The 21,245-nt window shown below is 36.4% G+C and overlaps 5 protein-coding genes, 1 long non-coding RNA gene and 1 pseudogene across 12 annotated transcripts; 2 read left to right on the forward strand and 5 right to left on the reverse strand.

The window, feature by feature from the left end:
• Positions 1-1,693: 1,693 nt before the first annotated feature.
• On the reverse strand, positions 1,694-5,048 carry LOC104702405 (putative inorganic phosphate transporter 1-9). The gene is made up of 2 exons (XM_010418262.3): positions 4,101-5,048; positions 1,694-2,686 (listed from the first exon to the last, which is right to left on the reverse strand). The coding sequence occupies exons 1-2, from the start codon at positions 4,808-4,810 to the stop codon at positions 1,807-1,809; spliced, it is 1,590 nt and encodes a 529-aa protein (XP_010416564.1). The 5' UTR covers positions 4,811-5,048; the 3' UTR covers positions 1,694-1,806.
• A 240-nt stretch (positions 5,049-5,288) lies between these two features.
• LOC104702406 (increased DNA methylation 3-like) lies at positions 5,289-7,164 on the reverse strand. Of its 2 annotated transcripts, none has more exons than XM_010418263.3 (3): positions 6,899-7,164; positions 6,055-6,299; positions 5,289-5,810 (listed from the first exon to the last, which is right to left on the reverse strand). In XM_010418263.3, the coding sequence occupies exons 2-3, from the start codon at positions 6,251-6,253 to the stop codon at positions 5,557-5,559; spliced, it is 453 nt and encodes a 150-aa protein (XP_010416565.1). In that variant the 5' UTR covers positions 6,254-6,299; positions 6,899-7,164; the 3' UTR covers positions 5,289-5,556. The 2 variants fall into 2 exon arrangements, with proteins under 2 accessions (XP_010416565.1, XP_087316114.1); XM_087459988.1 differs by having other exon boundaries at positions 6,857-6,994.
• A 647-nt stretch (positions 7,165-7,811) lies between these two features.
• Positions 7,812-10,025, forward strand: LOC104702407 (uncharacterized). Its single transcript, XM_010418264.3, has 5 exons — positions 7,812-8,057; positions 8,271-8,613; positions 8,707-8,960; positions 9,051-9,247; positions 9,343-10,025. Exons 1-5 carry the CDS (start codon positions 7,862-7,864, stop codon positions 9,832-9,834), a joined length of 1,482 nt encoding a protein of 493 aa, XP_010416566.1. The 5' UTR covers positions 7,812-7,861; the 3' UTR covers positions 9,835-10,025.
• Positions 10,026-12,259: 2,234 nt separating this feature from the next.
• Positions 12,260-13,347, reverse strand: LOC104702408 (uncharacterized). The gene is made up of 3 exons (XR_753990.2): positions 13,009-13,347; positions 12,716-12,854; positions 12,260-12,434 (listed from the first exon to the last, which is right to left on the reverse strand). It is a non-coding gene; the product is annotated as an uncharacterized LOC104702408 (long non-coding RNA).
• Positions 13,348-13,938: 591 nt separating this feature from the next.
• Positions 13,939-15,680, forward strand: LOC104702410 (psbP domain-containing protein 3, chloroplastic). Of its 2 annotated transcripts, none has more exons than XM_010418266.3 (10): positions 13,939-14,131; positions 14,212-14,287; positions 14,391-14,494; positions 14,584-14,649; positions 14,731-14,811; positions 14,900-14,982; positions 15,068-15,143; positions 15,222-15,340; positions 15,426-15,470; positions 15,551-15,680. In XM_010418266.3, the coding sequence occupies exons 1-10, from the start codon at positions 14,059-14,061 to the stop codon at positions 15,575-15,577; spliced, it is 750 nt and encodes a 249-aa protein (XP_010416568.1). In that variant the 5' UTR covers positions 13,939-14,058; the 3' UTR covers positions 15,578-15,680. The 2 variants fall into 2 exon arrangements, with proteins under 2 accessions (XP_010416568.1, XP_087315438.1); XM_087459312.1 differs by having other exon boundaries at positions 13,963-14,131; positions 14,212-14,309.
• LOC104702409 (uncharacterized) lies at positions 15,630-18,858 on the reverse strand. 4 transcript variants are annotated; one of them, XM_019227856.2, is made up of 9 exons: positions 18,212-18,858; positions 17,891-18,109; positions 17,477-17,621; positions 17,207-17,333; positions 17,070-17,112; positions 16,737-16,974; positions 16,499-16,586; positions 16,294-16,413; positions 15,630-16,194 (listed from the first exon to the last, which is right to left on the reverse strand). In XM_019227856.2, the coding sequence occupies exons 1-8, from the start codon at positions 18,227-18,229 to the stop codon at positions 16,404-16,406; spliced, it is 888 nt and encodes a 295-aa protein (XP_019083401.1). In that variant the 5' UTR covers positions 18,230-18,858; the 3' UTR covers positions 15,630-16,194; positions 16,294-16,403. The 4 variants fall into 4 exon arrangements, with proteins under 4 accessions (XP_019083401.1, XP_087315436.1, XP_087315435.1 ...); XM_087459310.1 differs by having other exon boundaries at positions 17,477-17,675; XM_087459309.1 differs by lacking the exon at positions 18,212-18,858 and having other exon boundaries at positions 17,477-17,675; positions 17,891-18,186.
• A 499-nt stretch (positions 18,859-19,357) lies between these two features.
• On the reverse strand, positions 19,358-21,129 carry LOC104702411 (cinnamoyl-CoA reductase 1-like; annotated as a pseudogene). The gene is made up of 6 exons (XR_015561007.1): positions 20,878-21,129; positions 20,624-20,793; positions 20,352-20,537; positions 20,097-20,268; positions 19,795-19,984; positions 19,358-19,730 (listed from the first exon to the last, which is right to left on the reverse strand). The product of XR_015561007.1 is annotated as a cinnamoyl-CoA reductase 1-like (transcript).
• Between the last annotated feature and the right edge of the window lie 116 nt (positions 21,130-21,245).

The following is a 21,245-nucleotide window of genomic DNA, read 5'->3' on the forward strand; positions in this document are numbered from 1 at the left end:
TTCTCTTTTTCTGTATCTCTCATGCTGCATATATTCCTACTGTTTGCTCTTATTCTTATATGTTAGATAGTCGAGGTTAATTACTTGTCTCTTTCTCTTTTTTTTAATTTCTCTGTATTTCTCGTGCTGCATATGTTCCTAGTGTTTGATCCTACTCTTATATGCTTGTCACCGTGGCTACTTTTTATGTGAAGTGATCCCTGTGATCAGTGTCCCCCCCCCCCCCCCCCCCCCTTATCTCTTTTTTCTCTTTCTAATTTTATAATCTATGGTTGAAATGATCACTTTTGCTTAGGATTGTCGTTTCTCTTTCTACATGAAGTCATTATCTTCGTGTAGGACTTTTTCTAATCAAGTCTACATGGTTCTCTTGATAGGGATGAACTTGGAGCTTCCATCTCTGGATTTTGATACTTGGGTTTCTTTGGCTTGTGGTTGTTAGCCCTCTGTGAATTACTTCCTTCTTTTTGTTTTCTCCATTAAGTCTCTGGTTCTTTTCTTTTTGAACCTATCATATTTCATACCCTTGGGTTATCATTTTTCATGGACAGTTTCTCTTTATAGCTTATGGTTTTCTAAATTGCATCGTGGCCATTTCTGTTCATACAGTTTACTTGTCGCTCTATTATTTTAGATTGTGCAGTATGTTTTTGTTGACCATTGATGGCTTTGATGGATATGTCACTCGTTTTCTCTATCCTAGGGTTTTCAGGGGGTATTCTTCTTCTGAACGTGTCTCTGCTTTTGTTTTCTTCCATACGTTTCTTAATTGCATTGGTGCTCTTTCTGTAATTTGCTTCTCGATCGTTTTGATGTTTTAGATTGTGGATGATGCGATGATCGATCGTGATGGCTTTTTGATTGATCGTATCATCGTAGTCACCCGTTCAGATTTCTTATTGGTCTTTTCCCCTTTATCTATGTTGGTGTATCTCTCATTTTGCATGTATTTCTAGTGTTTGATCCTACTGTTCCGCCATATGCTTGTCACAGTGGTTTTATTTTATTTTATTTGAAGGGCTCCCCTTCCTTGTAGGTATTTTGAGTAGCGATGCCAAGGAGGTAAGTTCTATTTTGATTTATATTCCTAGAAGGATAGCTTTTCATCTATAGTCTTCTCTGTCAACTCCCTCGTGATTTCCTATCTTTTCCTTGGAGATGTGATCTGTTTTCTTACTATTATTCTCTTTCAATTAAGTTTTAAATGTTAATCACTTTTGCTTGGGATGGTGTTTTCTCTTCCTACATGATTTCGTTATCTACCTTTGAATTTGGATGATGATGTTAGAAATTCTGTTTCGACCTGTTTGCCTAGATTCCCCCTATATCTGTGCGGCGGTGTGCTGCTAGTTAAACCTGAAGCTTCCATCTTTGGTTGATTCAGGTTTTCTGAGCTACTCTTTTCCTCAGGGTTCGATTCTTCGTTTTGAGGGTAACATATCACTTGGACTCAAAGTGTGGCCTAAGAGGAACAGAACTAAGCGCTTAAAGACTGCGTCTTCATTCAAGGTTTAGATTCAGACAAGCTTTGTACTCTTAAAGCAGGATCAACATAAAAAAACAACCCCATCAATTATAGAGCCATATTTTGACCATTATCCACCCCTTTTGATATGCACGAAAATTATTTAAAAAGGAATAAAAGATTCATGTTACCATGAGAAAAACAAAAACAAAACAAAACAAAACCAAATTTGAGTATCAAAACATCAAAGATTAAGTAAAAAATTAAGAGTTAATAAGAGAGGAAAAGATTCACAAGACGATTTGATTGTGTTATACATAATAATTTCAAATTCAGTAATACTATCTTGGAAATAGAACATTGGCAGAAGATGATTCAGCTGACGTGGTACAACCGATCTCGTCTTCGTTCTCTTCTAACGATCTCCCCATAGTTTCACGAGTGAAGAAGTACGTCACGATCATTCCCGCGATACAAACGCCGCCAAGGATCAAAAACGCGATTCTAACACGTTTCACGTCTAAGAAAACGTCATCCTCATGGTGTTTCGTGGCCCACAAGAAACCAACAGTGCCAACGATAGCCCCAAACTTCCCAGCAGCTCCAGATATCCCGTGGCACGTGGACCTAAACCTCGCCGGAAAAAGCTCCGCCGGGATAATAAACGTCGTCGTGTTAGGACCAAAGTTGCTAAAGAAGAAGATCAATCCGTAGAGAACCATAAAGCCTTTATTAGTCTTCTCGTGTTTGGACCAATACCAACTGTACGGGATCCCAGCGACTAAGTAAACAACGGCCATGAGAAAAAAACCCATCATCTGAATCTTGACTCGACCGATTCTATCGATGAAATAGACGGTGAACCAGTAACCGGGGATTGTGGAGCAAGCGGCCACGATGGCTGCGACCTTAGCTACTTCAAAGGCGGAATCGTAGACGCTTGTGGAGTTGATAGATTTGTTGGAGAAGTTGAAGATCTGAGAGAGGAGGAGATTGCTTGTGTAGAAGACGACGTCAACTAGGAACCAATTGGCTGAGGCTGCGAAGAGGTCACATCCATGGCGGCTGAGGAAACGGCGTGAGAAGAGTTTGTAGGAAGACCGTGGCGATTGTTGTAGTTCCAGCGATGAATCTTCGTCAATTTGAGTCATCGATACGGACATGACTCGTTGCATGTCTTTTGCTGCCTGGACTACATTGTTCTCCACCAATGCTGTGTATCTGCATGCATTTTTTTTTTTTTTTTGAAAAATAGTGATTACCATACTGATTTGATTATTTAGTACATAAATACTGCAAAAAAAGGAAATTCAAAAGTAAAGATTTGATAATAGTTTAATTAGACCACCCTGGACCAATGATTAAGTTGATATATTCCTTGTGATACTGAATTATATGTCACCGATTATATGTAATATTTCTAATAAATCTAGTTTGATATTGTTGTTAATGTATTTTAGCCGCTTTTGCTAAAAAACTACAAAAGTTAATTGTCATCAGTCAATATAACTATATATGTAGTCATAACTCATACTATGACTAGTTTACTACTACTCACACACGGAAGGGAAAAGACTTTTTCTTATGAAGTTAAGGGAATCAAAGTGGGAGAACTTGATAGGAAGAGAGTACGTGGTTAGTTGGAGAGATTAAATTTATTTATGATAAAAAAAATTCTAATAATTAGCTGGAGTTTCTACCTGAGAGTGATAATTAATGTAGAAAATATATACTTAAAACTATACATTATGCGTATTAAAATGGAATACTATATATGTGCATACGTTATCATAAGAGGTATATACCTCTCTGTCCGGTATATTTCCCTCAGAAGTCAACTTACTTCCTAGGAACAAACAAAACACGAACTCGCCACTCTTTACATTATTATTACCTATATATTTTTATGTTTATATCATCCACAACGTATCAAATTTAGGTTGAAATTTCAGGTTCTCCAACATTATTTTGTACGGAAACATGGGTAGAACTTTTGTTTTGCACACGACTAAACTTTTTAGTTCATAATCCTAGATTGAGATTTCATTGAAAAATTGTAAAGGGGCAGTAGCTTACAAAGTCACGCAAGATATTTCATCTACATAATATAATACTTTTCTTCTTAAAATACGGGTGTAATATAATACTTTTCTGCTTTACGGCGTAACTAGTAAACACATATTTTTTCCACGGCAAACAAATTGATGAAAATGGATAATATTTAATCGTGGAATGTTATCCGACAACCAAAAAAAATAGTATCATAAAACGATCTAGTTTGCATCGAAGCAAAGCAATCCATAGTGAAAATGGTTACCGATTTTAAACTCAATGTATTTAATTTTGGAAAACAATACTGAAAACAAAATTTGAGGAGAAAGAGTTAATTTAATACTCTTGTAGAAAAAAATCCCAAGTTTGTATGTGGGGATGATAGGAAGCAAAGTCACACAAGATAGTGCATTTAACTATAGTCAAAAAAATGGTGGACAAAAATGAAAACAAAATGGAAAATAATTTTTATTTTCTTGTCATACGAAAAATAATTATTTTCATTTTATCATACGGTGAAAAATTATTTTTTTACAAAATTAAATTTAGGGAAAAAAAAAGAGAAGAAATAGTTGAAAGGAACCTGGCGGTTTCAGGCATGAGCATTCGCCAGTAAAACGTCAACGCGGCAGGAATAGCTCCGATCATAAGAATCAACCTCCACGCTATATCCGATTCTGGCGGAGCCAAAGTCTCTGATCCCGCCGCGTTCGTCTTTTCCAAACTCCCTCCTCCGACGTTCTTGAACGCCACACACACAACCATGGTCACGGCAGAGCTCATCAAGATCCCTAACCCCTGCATCGAGAACACGGCCGCGATGAAAGCTCCACGCGTCCTTTTGTTAGCGAACTCCGACATAATCGTTGCAGAGAGAGGATAATCCCCACCGATCCCGAGTCCAAGAACGAATCTAAAGAATCCAAGACTGACCATAACGCAAGAACGTCGAGTGGTGCAAACAGAGAAGCCACAACCAAAGGAGCTAAAAACCATGATTAAGAGACAAAGTCCGTAGACTTTACGACGTCCGACTCGGTCACCTAAGTAACCGAAGATGATCTGACCTAAGGCTGTGCCAAGAAGAGCGATGGCGTAAGAAGTTGAGAGAAGAGCAGTTCCGATCGAGTCTTTGTGGTAATAGATTTGACTTATCATTTTCATGATCGGAGCAATACAGAAAAGATCGTAAGCGTCGGTGAAAAGTCCCATCCCGGCGACTATTATCGCCTTGAAATGGTACCATTGTATCCTAGCCGCATCTAACGACGATAACACTCTTAGCGCCGGCATCGTATCGTCGATCTTTATGATTTTTCGAGACACAGAGAATGAGAAGAACTTTAAGTCCTTGTCTCTTCATTTTATTGGATTTTTTTTTGGAGATTTTTTCTTCTTTAAGACAATAATATGGAATATGCTTTGGTTTGACTGCGAGGAACACAACACCTCCCCTGATCGAGTCCACTTCTTTAGTTGACTTTCACAACGTTATTGTATAAAATTTTGGATATATAGAAGTTTTTTTCAAGTCCCTTTCTATTGATACAAAAGTGTTTTTTCTTCTTTTTTTTTTTTTTTTCTTTTTTTTCTTTTTTTTTTTTTTTGCCAAACCAACCATACAAAAGTGTTATGGTTTAAGGATGTGGTAGCCAAAAAGAACCCATGTAACAAACTGACCATCTTATTGATAACTTGTTTCTAGTCATTTTGCGAATAAGAGGCTTGAATTTTAATAATATAGTATTCTTTTTATAAGATTTCATATCTCTTTTCTTATTTTATTTTTCACTTTCATTTCTCTTCCAAACAGTACCGTTTCACATCCAGCAACCTTTTTCAGAGTCTAAGGACAACATCTCAAGGAATCTGATCATTGAACAAGATTTTACAAGAAAAAAAGAAAAAGAAAAAAAAACTAGAACAGTCTTGACTCTCTAACATATGAATCTGAACCAAAGACCTATATAGGTCGGCCGAATGCTACTAAATGCTGATAAAGTGAGATGGATATCCTCCTAGTTATATGAAAACTGGAACTATGAAGTTGGGACGCGCACTCCGAGCTTGACGACAACAACTTCAAGGATCCCATCAGATCTAAACGTTGGAGAAAACAAACGAGGATCCACTTGTCCAGGAAGGTTAAACGTGATTGAGAATGGACCAGGAGGGCAGAGCTGTTGAACCTGCATTCTGTACAAGTATCCGGTTTCACTTGGAATCGCAATCTCAGGCACTACTCCTTGGATGCATACTCTTCCCTCCCTCTGGATCTCACATTTGATCTTATCTATTAGCAGATCAGAAGATAGCATTATGGGTCAAAGTTCTTTCATAGACAGACAATGAAAAAAAGAATGCAACTTTCTTTTCATGTCACTGGTCATTGTCGTCAAACCCAACAAAAACATGAAGAATCCATTCCAGTTTGAACAGGTGGCAGAGAAACTAGTAGGAAATTTCGTAATGAGACCAAGAGTATTACTAATGAAAGGACAGCACAAGAGAAAAGACATGTGAAGAGGCTTGCTTACTTTGATTTTTCTCAATGCCAGGGAGAGAGACTCTGAAGATGTAGGCAGCTTCGCTAACGCCAATATCGACAAGACCAATGGGTGGCCCAAGAGAGCCTTGCTTAGCAGTACCAGTGACAAAAACATGAGAGATCACTTTCGAGAGAGTTGTGGTGGTAGTAGTAGTAGTAGTAGCAGTTTGATTATTCTCAGTGTTCATGGTGTCTCTCTGTATTTCCACAAGCTACAGAATCCTCCAAACCTACCTGTTGATAATATCACACAATTAAGAAAAGAAAAAAAGAAGAAGAAGATAAACAATCAAATCAGAGAACAAGTCAAGTTTGAAGATGTAAAGCAAAGAGAGAGAGAGAGAGAGAGAGAGACCAAATCAGTCATTTCTATACAGAAGCAAGTAAGCAAAAAGATTAAGATCGGTCTAATCATCTGAAGCAAGTTTACTCCTTTCAACCAAAATTGCATACCCACTCGTTGCTCAAAATAAAGATTCCAAGAACATCAAATTCGAAAACAAAGTTGTGAAAACACAAATCAGTCGGATTCATAAGACAATCTAGAGCTCAATCGGGGAGGTCTATGAGATTAAATTTTCAGAAATATCTCGATTCCGTACGTCTTGACCACTAGAATGAGTAGATTTGAATGAAGAACACAGAATCCAAGTAGGGAAGCTGGAGACAAAAAAAAAAAAAAAGAACACCCAAAGTAGAAAAAAAAAAACCCTAATCTCGATTGCCCAAAAAAAAAAAAAAAAAAAAACACAGGTAAAGTTCTCAAAAAACGAAGTCATTCAATTAGACACCTAAACAAAGCGGAAACGGAGGAGGGTGTAGATTTAAGGTACCGTAGAGAAACTCTCCGGTAAGTCTTCGACGGTGGTGTTGACTAATCAATGACTGCGAAGCAGCTTCGTCACTGAATATTGCTGCTGAGTCGGGTCGGGTCGGGTCGGGGGGTGAGGGAGGGAGCGTATGAGAGAGCCAAATACTATTATTACTTAGCTGGTCAAAAGTAACCACTGCAAATACGACACGTGTCAGAACTTTGCTGACTAAGCAACATTGTAACCAAAAAAACATCCCACATTTTATCTATTTCTCTACATATTTCAAGTAAACACATAAATTTATACAACAACAGCTTTATTTATAATTTAATAAATTCTAAAAGATCTATCATCTATGGCTTATTTTAGGATTTTTATAATAAATAAACCATAGATTCTTTATTTTTATTAGATTTTAGCTAAAATTGTATCTCTTATTGCAGTTCATCAAATTAATATACACATAATTTTGATTTTCAAGCTTAAATTATACATAAAACTAAAAATTGTAGAGTACTCTCAACCCGGAAGACCAAAAGAAACGCTAATGAACTTTTGTTTTTGTGTCACGTTTCTTGCTTTTTTTTAGTTAATTAGAAATACAATAGTACAAGACATAGTAGAATATAAGAGGTCTCATGTTTTATTTCATCGATGTGTCACTGAATGATTCATAGTGCTTGTTGACAAGAAAGGAGATTAGCTAAGAATTATATAGTAGTAGTAATTAACAAGGAGCTTAATTTGCGGATTAGGACTACAATTGAACATGTTAAATTTCTCGTCGTGATCATCAACCAACGCTACGTCTACGTGACCCAGCTGACAACGAGTTTCTCCTCTCGTGCAAATATTAGTATTTAATTTACATCATACGACACCATTACCTGAAGCAACCAATTAATATATATTGAACTCCTCGTTGACCATATTTAGAACGATCGAAATTGAACTAGCCATTACCAAAAAGGCAAAAAAAAAATGGAGATGAAAGAAGAAGAGAATAGAGGAATACAAGGCAAAGTTGTAGCTGTGACCGGTGGATTGGGTTTAGTTGGCTCCACCGTGTGCCTTGAGCTGCTTCGCCGTGGCGCTCTCCAAGTCCGCTCTTTTGACTGCCGAACTACTTCTCCTTGGTCCGACGGTCTCAAAGAATCCGGCGTCCACTGCATAAATGGTATGTATTCAAGATTTAGTTTGTAACCAATTTATAAGTACATTGAGTAGATATTTTTTTGAATCATGTGCTAATTACAACTAAAAACCAGGTGACACGAGAGGATTTGTCTATGTGCTTTATATACTATGTTAGATCTATAGTTATCTCCATTTCCAATTTGAAATATTCTAAATATATACTTTGGTTACATTATATATGTCACTATGTCAGGAGATGTTGTGAATATAGAGGACGTAGAAGAGGGTCTTGAAGGAGTGGACTTTGTGATTCATCTTGCGTCGTACGGTGGTTCGGGTAAGGAGATGATTATGACTCATCGGATCGAGGAAGTCAACGTGGAAGGGACGCGAAATGTGTTGGAAACCTGTGTGAAGAAAGGGATCACGAGGTTAGTGTATTTGAGCACGAACGGTGTCGTTTTTGGTGGGAAAGAGATTGAGAATGGAGATGAAACTCTACCTTATCCACCTTCCAACCACTACGTCAGTTCATATGATCGGACTAAATCTATTGCCGAACAGTTGGTTCTAGAGAACAACGGTCGTATTGTTGAGTAAGTGCAAAAATCAATATTTATGTTGTTTACTAAGTTTTTTATAAATGGAATGGTAATGTTAATGTTTTATATATGTTAATGGGAATATAGGCATGAACATGGAAGTCTTTTATCTACGTGTGCGATTCGTTGCCCGATTGTTTATGGACCGGCTGAAGAAAAGTATCTTGATAGGATAATATCTTATGCAAGATTGGGTTTATTCCTCTTCAAAATCGGCGATACAAGCTCAAAAACCGATTGGATTTATGTGGATAACATTGTATACGCGCTCATGTTGGCAACCACCGATTTACCCAATGAACACCCGAGAGCCACAGGGCAGGCCTATTTTGTTTCTGATGGTAAAAGTTACACTCTTAAAACTTTGTTTCCTATATACTTTGCTTTAATTGATTTATCTTGAACCCGATTTTGTGGTTTTGTTTATGCAGATAATCCAATAAACTTTTTTGAATTTCTTCGGCCACTTTTGAAGAATCTTGATTATGATCTTCCAAATTCATGGCTATCTATTTCGTTTGCGGTTGTACTTGGAAAAATATGTGAAGCAATATACAGAATGCTATCACCACTACTAAACCAAGGGTGGATTCCACAACCATTGATTCTTACACCTGAAGTTTACAAGGTTTGTTAGAGATTAGTTTTGACTACAATAGGGAGTAAAAATAAATACAAAACAAGAGTTGGAATGAGCTTATAACATTTTTGTTAACGGAACAGGTTGGGGTGACTCATTACTACTCGATCGGTAAAGCCAAGGAGGAACTCGGGTACGAGCCCACAACACAACCTGAAGAAGCCATGACCAAAACCATTTCATATTTTAAAGACAAGAAAAGGAGAGAGGTCGATGGTCCAAGCATTTACGCATGGATTTTCTGTGTGATTGGTTTGCCTAGCATTATATCAGTGGCGTGGCTACCGGACATTGGACCCATACCATTCTTTCGAGTCATTGCGATGTTTATCTTTAGGTCGATGTTGGTATTACGGATAGCATCGGGGATTGTGGTGACAACGCACGTGAGTGAAGCAGTGTATGCGTTATGGCTGGCTCGGAAAGTGGATCCCAAGAATGCAAAGGCTTGGTTTTGGCGGACGTTACTCCTGGCTACTTTCTCGCTTCGGTTACTTTTGAAAAGAGCCAAGGAAGTAAAACAATCAGCATTACGAGAAGGTCTTTTAACCAATTCGGGGTCGTCTATTGCTTGAAGATTCATCAACATGGTTCAAATATTCAAACTAGGATATCACATTTTAATCATCTTCGAAACTATTTTTTATCAAAATAATAATAATAATAATAATAATAATTGTGTAAATGTATAATCTAAATGTTGGTGAAAAGAAAACATATAAACATAGCGATGGTAATAATATATGTTTTTAACAAATTTTATCTATATTTATTTCAGTGATAATTACTTCATATTTATCAAAAATATTTGACTACAAAACATAGTTATTTTTTTCTTTTTCTTTTAAACGTTGTTTTGCTTTACTTTTTTCTTTTAAAAAAATTATATTGGTAAATTAAAATATGGGGTGCTTGCAAAACTAGACCCCTAACTTGAGTCAATTGCAAAACTGACTACCTCTTTTTCTCTCTCCAACATTTGTCACTTTCTCCCAATTAAATCCTTATGTATTTATTGTATTCACAAAAATGCCATTATTTCTAATTTATTTGAATTTCTTGCGAAAATGTTTATTACATTCATATCCTCATCTTCTTCTTTTATTTACGGTTGTGCCACCGCCATCAATTTTCCAACAACCATGAACAACCAAATTTGAAGCTCTTAAAGGTTCAACAACCTGAATTTGTAAGCTTAAATAACACCCAATGCTATGAGAACTTCATTTTCTTCCATCTCCTCTCCATTTTAATTTAATAAAATTTGTAAGTGCATTCATCTTGTTATATCTCATGATTCTTGGATAGTGATTAAATTGGTGTTGGGTGTCTTCTGTGGTGACTAAGACGACGTCCTCGGTGCTTGACATTGCGAAACAACCACCGATAAGGTTATTTTCCGGTAGATTTCGTGATTTTCTTTGATTTTTTGCGAAATTAGACTTCATTTGTTAGTCTAACTGTCATAATATCATGTAAAGTCTACTATGTGGTCAATTTGCAATTAAAAATTTATCGAGTTCGAGCCCATAGACTGAAATTTCAGTCTCTTTAATTTCATTTGAAAACCAAAAAAATATGGTTCAGACTGCATTATAATCTTTCTGTCGGATACTTCATTTGCAGTCTACTAAGGTGTATTTTTGCAATTGACCAAATTCTTGACTTTTTAGTTATGACTGCCGGACGAAGTCTTCTTTCGATAATAAAAGAGTAGACTTCTATAGTGGCTATTTTTGGATTTGACCAAAATATAAAAACATTGACCGTAATATTATTGATATAAAATTAATTAGTTGACTGCAAAAGAAGTCTACTAGTTAAAAAATTAAAATGTTGGTCAACCCCAAAAATGACCACGGCAGATTACAAACGAAGTCAACATTCCTGGAGACTTCGTACGTAGTCTACTTGGCGAAAGTCAAACTTGGTCAATTGCAAAACTAACCACAACGAAATTTACTTTTTCTAGTTGACAGATAGATGAAGTCTACTTGTCAGCTAGAAGTCTACTACCAAGTCAATTGTTTGGTCAATTGCAAAAATAACCAGAGTTGACTGTAATCGAAGTTAACTTGTTGAAACTTCCTAAGAAGTCTATTCTGTTCTATGTTTTTAATTGCAAAACTGACAAAAAAATTAACAAAGGAAGACAACAAAAGAAGTCAACTATCCTAGTAGACTTTGTCCGGTGTCTGCTTTATTAAATTGTAATTGCAAAAATAGACCACACAAAATAGACTTCGAGTTAAAATCTTTGCGTAGAGGCTTGTTTATGTCTAAAATGTTGACATCAACATGAAGTCGTCATAATTTGAAAACCAATTTATTGCAAATTGGTGAATAATTTTTAAGATTTTCTTGTTGTATTCTTTGATATATGTTATGTACTTGCTTCTGTATGTTTTTGAAATGATTATATATTATACATATGGAGAAATCAAGTTTTTGGTTTTCTTTGGCAGTTAGGTCATTAACTTAGACTTAATTTGGAAGTCAACGTGTTGGAGTTCTGTGTGAAGTTTGTATTGATGACAAGAAAAATAATCTCGGTTTTAGAAAACCAATTCCGGTTTATTTGAAGCAGTACCAGAAAAATATAAAGAAACCGACTTCTCTGGCAAACTTCTTTACCAACTAACGTCAAATCAATTTAAACCTTGTAATGATTATGTCGACGACTTCTCTGGTAGACTTCTGCACGGAAAAGTGAACCGTCTGCAAATCAATCAAATCAATTTAATATTTGTAATGATTATGCTGAAGACTTATCTGAAAGACTTCTTCAAAGAATGTAGAATTCTATAAGTATGAAATTAAGTGATATAGAAACTTTCTAAGAATTACGCAATCGTGAATGATTTCAGTCTACAATACACTAAATTTTTTCTTTTAATTAATTGTTACACTAAATTTTTATTGAAATTACAAATTTCTAGGATTTTTTTTTTTTTTCAGTTTTTGGATAATTTGACAAATTAAAAGAGAAACCTGCCATAATTTTATATAAAAAATTATTATATTTATATGAAACATGAATAAAAAATATATATATTACAAAGTAAAAATACATAATTAAAAATAAGTTCAAATAACTTTTGTATTTAAACTTGTAAATTTTCCACAATGTTGGACCTTGAAACTTCTTAGATATTATTACGTAATCCGCTTAGACCTGCAACAAAATAACACAAACACATGAAAGAAGCATTAATAATCTAAATTTACATAAAATGATATGATATGCATTAAGTTGTATGTATAACTTAATCTAAATTACAAACTCATTATTAAGAAAAAAAAGTAAGTCCAATAATTGAAGTAGGAACTTCTCCCCCAAACAGTAATTACAATTTCTCTTTATGTAGAAATTAGAAGACAAAGAAATTATCCGACACCACAATCAGTTAACAAAAATATATTACAATAAAACAAGATAATGGATCTATTTATTACCCTTTTTGAGTATCCTTCTAAGGACGAACATCTAACAAGGATCGTCATATCCGCTTGAGATGAAATACATCGTACCTGCTTTCTCCAGATCCATTACTTTAGCCGCCAGTAACCTAAACGATATTGGTTTCTCAAATCCCTTTCAAAGAACACCAACAAAAACAAATAAATGACAGTTAAAAGAAATGCACAGATCGGGAGGAATCGGAGTAAGAAGACGAAGAAGAAACAGAGGAACATGAGGGTGCTTGCATCGACGATGTCGTTTCGAGCTGACAGATCTTCTTCAGTACCTTGAGGATTTCTTCGAAGGAGAAGTATGGTTTCGAATTTGGGGAATTCCTTTCTCGGCGGCAAAGTTTTGTCCCATTACTGTGAGATTCACGAGACAGCATATGCGAGAGTTTAAGGTTCTAACAAAGATTGGTGTTGATGAGAGAAGGGAGCGAGAGTGGCTGATATATTTGAAGAGAGAAAAGAGAGGAAGAACACAAATCCAAAGAGAAAGGGGAATAAGAATGTTGAAGATTAGAGAGAAAATGAAAAAAAAATTAGGTCGAATGAGATCCCAGATTTTAGTCTTTTTTGTGATATTAATATCTGTTCAGGCTGCGGTGGCTGAGAGATCACATAAAAAACTAGGTTTGACTTGCGGAGAAATATATATATGGTTAAATTATCCGGTTAGGTTAAAATCAAGGAATCGGTATGCATTCGGTTAGGTTCAACTATCGGTTTGGTTAAATTGTCAGTGAAATTAAAATAATATAATATTAATAGTTGATGGTATTACAAAGTCAACCACCAATAATCTACAGAAAAGTCTACTTAAACAAATCCTAAATCAAATAATTTTAACTTAATCCGCATTTTCTCCCTTAATTTGACTAGTTTATATGTAAATTTATTTTATTTCAGTGGAGGAATCTATGTGGTTATTATTTGGTCAATAGGTTTACCAAATTATTTTTATAATTTTTTAATTAAAATTTAAACTATAATTAAGGAGTAGACATATTTTTATGTCTTCCATTTGACGTCAATTTGAAATCCACCGTAAAGAAATCTATTGCAGACTTCCTCAGGTTACATCTATCATTTTGGCTTCTATTTTTTGTTTGGTCGTAAGGGAGTCAACTGTAATTTTAGCATTTTTAGTGGTTATGTTTATCAAATATCGAAGTTTTTATTCAAATTACAAAAATGCAATTATCCCTTAAAATATTGAATTTAATTCTCACTCACACAACTAAATACTTTTAGTTTTAGAATAATAAAAATAATAATTGAAACGGACGATAGATTTTGTGAGAAAACAGAGAAGCGGACATATCTTGAAACACATGGCAGCGATTACTCCATGGTTTTCTTCTCCGCTGAGCTGTTCGAATCCCCGCGTTCCTAAGACCATTACAGGTTCTCAATCTCTTTCTCACTTCACTGATTCAGCTTCGTTCTTGTACGAAATTCACATTCTTGGAGCTAATTCTTTCCAGATTCCAGAAGATGTTCATCAATTTCTGCGGCAATCTCTGTTCTAGATTGCTCCAACGAGGAACAACATCGGATTTCGTAAACTCCACTAAACGTCCCAGTGAATAATTCACTTCTTTTCTAACATCTGTGTTTTGTTCTGATTCTGTTAAAAGTCTCAAATCTTTTTTTTGTTTAACAGGTCTAGAGATCATGTTGGGATGAAAAGAAGAGAAGTCATGTTACATATAGCTTCCTCTTCTTTCTTCCTTCCTTTGGCCATTTCACCTGCATTCGCAGAGACAAGTAGTATTGTTGATTCAAAAGCTCGTTTTTGTTGTTTGTTCCTTGAGAAATATGGCAGCTTAATAAAAGCCTTTCTTTGATATCATCAGATGCATCAGAAACTTTCCGTGTGTACACAGATGAGGTGAACAAATACGAGATATCAATCCCACAAGGTAATCTACCAAAACTCTGTTATGATATTGATCATGATGACTCTATGAATAACATCTGATTTGATTTGCATTCACACCAAGATTGGCAAGTCGGGCAAGCAGAACCTAATGGATTCAAGTCAATCACAGCTTTTTACCCTCAAGAAATTTCAACTTCCAATGGTAATTTTATTAATGATTAGTTTCTTTCCACTTTCCCTTGTTCACAAGTCATGAGCTAACACTGATAGGTGAATATGGATCGTTTCAGTGAGCGTAGCGATCACTGGACTAGGTCCGGACTTCACCAGGATGGAATCTTTTGGAAAGGTCGAAGCTTTCGCCGAAACACTGGTTAGTCTCTCTACCTGCAATTGAAACCAACAAGCTCTCTGCAAAGAGTTGCTTAAAAAAATGTAAATGTGACATTTATTTGTAGGTCAGTGGATTGGACAGAAGCTGGCAAAAGCCGGCAGGAGTGACTGCAAAACTAATCGATAGCAGAGCTTCTAAGGGTAAATACAAAAAATCTTAACTCAGTGAGAATCTCTGAAGTATCTAGCTGTGTTTCGTTGACACAGTTTTATAATCAGGATTCTATTACATCGAGTACACATTACAAAACCCTGGAGAAGCTCGTAAGCATCTGTACGCTGCAATTGGAATGGCAACAAACGGTTGGTACAACCGTTTATACACTGTAACAGGACAAGTGAGTTCTATTCCTAACGCCACAATAACAACCTCTCTGATTAATTTCGTATGTCTAACTCAATGACCATCTTTGGTTGCTACAGTTTACAGATGAAGAATCTGCTGAACAAAGCTCCAAGATTCAGAAGGTAAGACAGAAGATGACACTTACAACAATGAAAGATTTCACCAAAACCTGTTGCTTATGAACTTTTCTTTGGTTTTGCAGACAGTCAAGTCTTTCAAATTCATATGAGAATGCCATTCATATCTATCAGCGGAACCAAATTATAGAATTGATCAAACAATTTGTTTACTGAACAATCACTTTTTTTCTTTTGCAATGAAATCTTGAGAAAGGGCTGACTCCATACTTTGAAGTAAGCTTGGGATAACAATTCATCAGTGCGTTCAGACAAAGGAGAAGAGAGAACCCTAAATATGCACAGTAACAGACAAGAACATGAACATGTTTTACTTACAATGCAGGACCTGGGGACAAAGGCTATATACCTATCAATGTTACTCACTACACTCCTCTACCTGAAGGAAGTGTAGTGGTATTACGACTTTTAGACTATAAAAGAATCAGATTTTGATTCTACCATGTATATGCTCGTGTATGTGTGTGTATATATATATATATATATGCATATTGTACACCAACTTATTACTAACGGTTTTCCCCTCCCGAGGGCAAAACCATTATAGTGCCTTCAAACTCAACCCGAGCTCGAGCCAGCAGCTTGTGTGGCTGTGTTTTATACACATTGATGGATGGGTAAGAAAACAGAAGCACAAACCCTGTAACTCCAATTTCCTTTTCGTGTTTCCTTCTGCGCCTTTCCAGTGAGCAAGACTATTTTATATAACCTGTAACGCAATACGATACCGACGTTAATAAGATCGCATTGTGATGATGAACATCCTCTGTTAATGCATTTACAAAATTGCCGAATAAGAGACGCATACCTTTTAGGATGCATGATAAATAACGTGCAAGACTTAATAAAACAGGAAGCTTCTGCTGCCACCTTAAGTAGCAGTTTTGCTACCGCTTAACTTCCTTTTCTCCTCAGTCTTCAAGAATAACTGAAATCATTCCTAACATATAAGCTGTGAAGAAAAAACAAATGTGCATAATTCCTCACTACTACACCCAAAATAAAGAACTGACCTTGTTGTTTGGTCAGAACCACTACTCTGCATAAATTGAGGGGAATGGACAATGATATGCGACTGTACAGGAGCAGGGCCTGGCATACCTGACAAACATATTCAAACGAGGACATTACAAAATGCACATAAACTTAGGTTTTCCACAATACCTTTAACTCAGAAGCCATCCAGACGCTACTTTTGAGATTTGATCAGTAAGACAATCAGATTATGGTGCGTAAGACAGTAAAATGTACCTGAAGGGTATGGAGCTTGAAGAGCAGACATAGATGAAGTGGTCATCGCACTGACAGCAGGTCCACCAAGCTGCAGAACATGGCTTCCTGGAACTGAATAGCCTTGAACTGCTGTATAACCCTGGCCACTGGGAATAGTCTGACTTAATTGCCCATATTGATAAACGGGTGAATTCACTGCCCCAGGTACTCCATAGACCTGAAGGTACTGCTGACCCATGTATGGACCATATAAACCCTAAACCATGGGACGAGTCAAGATTTAGCCAAAATTACAAGACGTCTTATAAAGAAGAGAAATAACAGCAAGTGTTCATCATAGCCATTGTTAACCTGTGATTGTGAGTACATGTACTCGGGTCCATAAGCGGTTACCCTGATATAGAAAATAAAACAACCTTAGAAATACATTAACGAACCATAGTCACTAGTGCAAAGACATCAGTGTACATAAGAATTGCAAGACTCACCCATAAGGATACACAAGTCCTTGCTGGTAGTTAAATGGAAGTGGTTGCTGATACGGATAATTTCCAATAAGTGAACCACGAGGACCCTGCACATTTCCAATGTACGGGGAAGCTGGTCTTAAACGCCCTAACCACACACAAGAAAAATCAACCAATGCACTAAATTAGGAGTATTCTACAACAACATAGAATATTAGACCAAAGCAAGCCAGTCTAAATAAGAGAAAATGGCAATGGAAGATGAGAGTACTGCAGGTGGAAGACACTGACCAGGCATACTAGGTATCAATGCATAGGGCAATGGAGGGCGAGGTCTCCCAAGGGAAGCAAGATTACAGTTTGCACGTCTACCGTCAATAATGGGAGTTGGGTCAACACAAGCTCTCCTAGCAGCTTCTGGATCTCGGAAAGTCACCTATATATCCTCCATATGAAACAGAAACAGAGCACTGAATCATTCACAAAACAACTGCAACAGAATTACACCAAAATTAATGATTATATTTGTTCTTTGATTAATGCACACGATCCATAACAGTTTATATTATACCTTTGGAGATGCCATCACCTATAAATCTAATGATCTACAAAAAGCCGTAAATATAATTGTAACTCAAAGCAGACACATTCCAGAGCAACAAACAAAACAAAAGAGAGAAGGGAGAAGAGAGGAGGAGGACTCACAAAGCCATATCCTTTGGATCGGCCAGTGTTCTTATCAGCAATGACGACAGCTTCAAGGATTTCACCGTACTGTTCGAAATGGCGACGAAGGGTTTCACTTTGAGTCTCCCAAGCAAGTCCACCGACGAATACCTTTGTGAAAGTTGTATCACCGAAAGGAGAATTCAAGTAGTGAAACCCAGAACCCGGAACTGACTGGTACGCCATGATTACAGAGGACTGAGAAAGAGAGGGAGAGAGAAGAAAAAAATGGAAACTTTATGCCAAAGCAAAAAAGAGGATGATCAATTAGTTACTTTAAAGTGATAATAAAGGAAATACCAAGTAAACCCTAGACATGATTAAGCACAGTGACTGATGAAACCCATTGGAATTAGAAGGGGGGGGGGGGGGGAGAATTCTAGGGTTTACTCGGTTATGTGAAGATGAAGTGAGAAAAAAAGTGAGAATTTGGGGGAAAACAAAACAAAAACTAAAAGATCATCCCTACAAATAATGACGAGAGGAAAAAAGATATCAAATTTCCCGGAAAAAAAAAAGAAAAGCAAAAGCAGAGTGGGTTTAAGGATGGGCCAGAGACAGAGAGAGAAGAAGTCGGTGGGTTTGTGAAATTAGGGTTTTTTTAATGGTTTGTACTGAAAGGATCACTAGAAATTATAAACAGAAACGAAGCTACAGGGTCGAGAACTCAAGCAAACTATAATTAAGAGTTAAACTTAAAAATCTGGAAGATAAAAAAAAAAAAAAGAAGAAGAAGAAGAAGAAAAAACCTACAAAACTAAAGAGAGGAAGATAAAAGGAATCGATTTTTTTAGGGTAAAAAGTGGTTTGGTTTGGGGAATTCCATTGATGGTGATGATGAAGAAGTTGGTGATGACGATGAAGATGATGATGATGATGATGGACCTGCGTGATTTGTTGAAGATGAAGTGAGAGAAGAGAGAGAAGATGCTTTTGTTTCTGGCCATTGTAAATGACGTAGGACCCATTTATTTTTATACTCTTAATTTTTGTTAATTAACGTCGTAATCATCATCGATCTATGTTTTGTTTTTTCTCTGATCTAATCTATCCGTTGTTGTAGTAACGTTACACAAACGTGAAAACTGAAGTCGAATTTGTGTTTTGTCTGATCCTTTAAATTTAAATTACGGTGTAAGTAAGATTTAAACCTCCCTCCTCTGAACAGTCCCAAATTAAATGGCTAGGGGTTCATGGCCTCGTGACTCGTTTAACCCCACCACTAGTCCACAATGTGGTCCAGTGTCAACGATACTAGAAAACTGGAACTATATCACGAGCTCATGAAATGTATATTTTACTAGACTACAAAACTTAATAATAAAAACGTAATTTAAATTGTATTTCTACTAGAATACAAAAGCTATACCGACATAACTAAACTGGTTTCTATTTTGCCGCGAACACTTCAGTTTAGTAGTGGTTGGTTGGAATTAAAATCCGAAATACAAACCAAACCGTTTTAGTATCTCAAATGTTCCATCAAATTATTCATTTCAGTGAAAGTAATAAAGATTTGACTTTTACAAAACAAAGAACACCACTACCATGAAAATGTTTTTTTACCAAAACCATTTCATGGAGTCACTTTATTTCAGGAGTACTTACTACTAATTAAAGAGTGAAGAAACAGACATGTGTCTCTCTCTGTGAGTAAGCTTTTTAGTATGGCTTTGGAAGATCACCAGCTGCTTCAAAGCTCACCACTGAATCATCAATGGTTTCTTCTAATGGCCTAAACTTCCATCCCAAATTCTAAAACTTCTCTGAGCTTAGAACCCTTACTTCCTTCACCTCCTTCTCTGTTCTCTCCGTGAAACTGCCATTTTACATTCCATCAGATAAGACCGGAATCGAAAAGTTTGAAAGTTCTACTCTCTTACCTTTCAGGGAAGTTGCGTTTAGGATACATATACTTGAGCTTCTCCATGAGAGAATCGGTGTATAGTGAATGAGAATTGCATATGTATCTTCCTTTTGCTTTTGGATTTTCATACACCAACAAAAGCGCATCCGCCACATCACGCACATCCACAAGATACAGTTGATCGCTCAACAAGGATTTTATACCGCCTTAGACAACACCAATCAACAAACTTTTCAATAATGAATCAAAACACTTAACCCAAGAAAAAAAGTAATTCTCAGGCCTTCAGGAGCATATGAGAAACACACATTACATTACCTTTTATAAATCTAAGAAGCCGCAAACTACTAGAGTTAAGCCTTGATTGAAGCCTTGGGCCTATGGTGACAGACGGACAGAGCGTAACAACATCAGCTAAGTTTCTCTTGCTCCACTCTAGAGCTTCTCGTTCCGTTAACGTTTTGGCAAGATAGTAATATGGCCAGTAACCCTGAGATCATCAGAGTTTGCATCACAGAAAAAAAAAAACACAATTCTCTTACTGTCTTTTTGTAGATGGATACACTAGTTTACCTCAAGTGAGTAAAGGTATTGAGTGTCGGACCAACAACCCTCGTCCTTGGCAGCATCTTGAGGCCATTATGGGTTGTAAACGACTGCAGCAATTGATGATACAACCACAACCTTCTTCACTTTAGCTTCAGTACATGCTTCTAGAACATTCTTGGTGCCAGTGAGAGCTGGCCTAATCACTTCTTCCTGAATGTTATTAAGAATCAAAGATGTTTTTTATAGTGATTCAACAAAGACACAAAAGAAGAAAGCAATGTTTGATAAGTACTCGCCTCTGTGATAGGAACTCCTTCAAAAGGCACAAGAGAAGCAATATGGAAAACGCCAGAGCAACCAGCAATGGCTGAAGAATGACCTTCATAATCAAACAAATCTGCCTTGAAAAGTTTCAGATTCTTAGCAGCATTATCCAACTTCTTCAAATGGTCATTCTTTTCATCACCTGAGAACAAATGATTCAATGCATGCAAACTTTCTCAAACTCAACACACAGAGAATTAGGATTTGTCCTTTCTTTCTCCCTTACAAGGATCTCGAACGGTTCCATGGACAGTTAGCCACGAGTGAGAAGAAACTTGACGAGCCATGAAGCAATAAACCCTCCTGCGCCAGTAACACAGACGACTTTTTGCTTTTCAGCCATTGGCGGCGCTTTCTATAGCAACTTAAGATGCTCTCTGAAGTGAACGAAAGAAAAAAACAGATCTCAAAGTATTATTTATACACAAAGTCGCATCTGATTTTAACAACTCATCTTTAACTCAAGTAGCTAGCGTATAAATATGAGGGAATTGAGATGGATAAAGATTGCAACTTCAGATTTTACAGACACTGAAATAGTAAATGATTTTGTTTGTATCCAAGAAAAAAAAAAATCAAAAATAAAATCATAAG

This window comes from Camelina sativa, chromosome 7 (genome assembly GCF_030686135.1).
Source record: "Camelina sativa cultivar CO46 ecotype springtype chromosome 7, ASM3068613v1".
Lineage (NCBI taxonomy): Eukaryota > Viridiplantae > Streptophyta > Magnoliopsida > Brassicales > Brassicaceae > Camelina > Camelina sativa.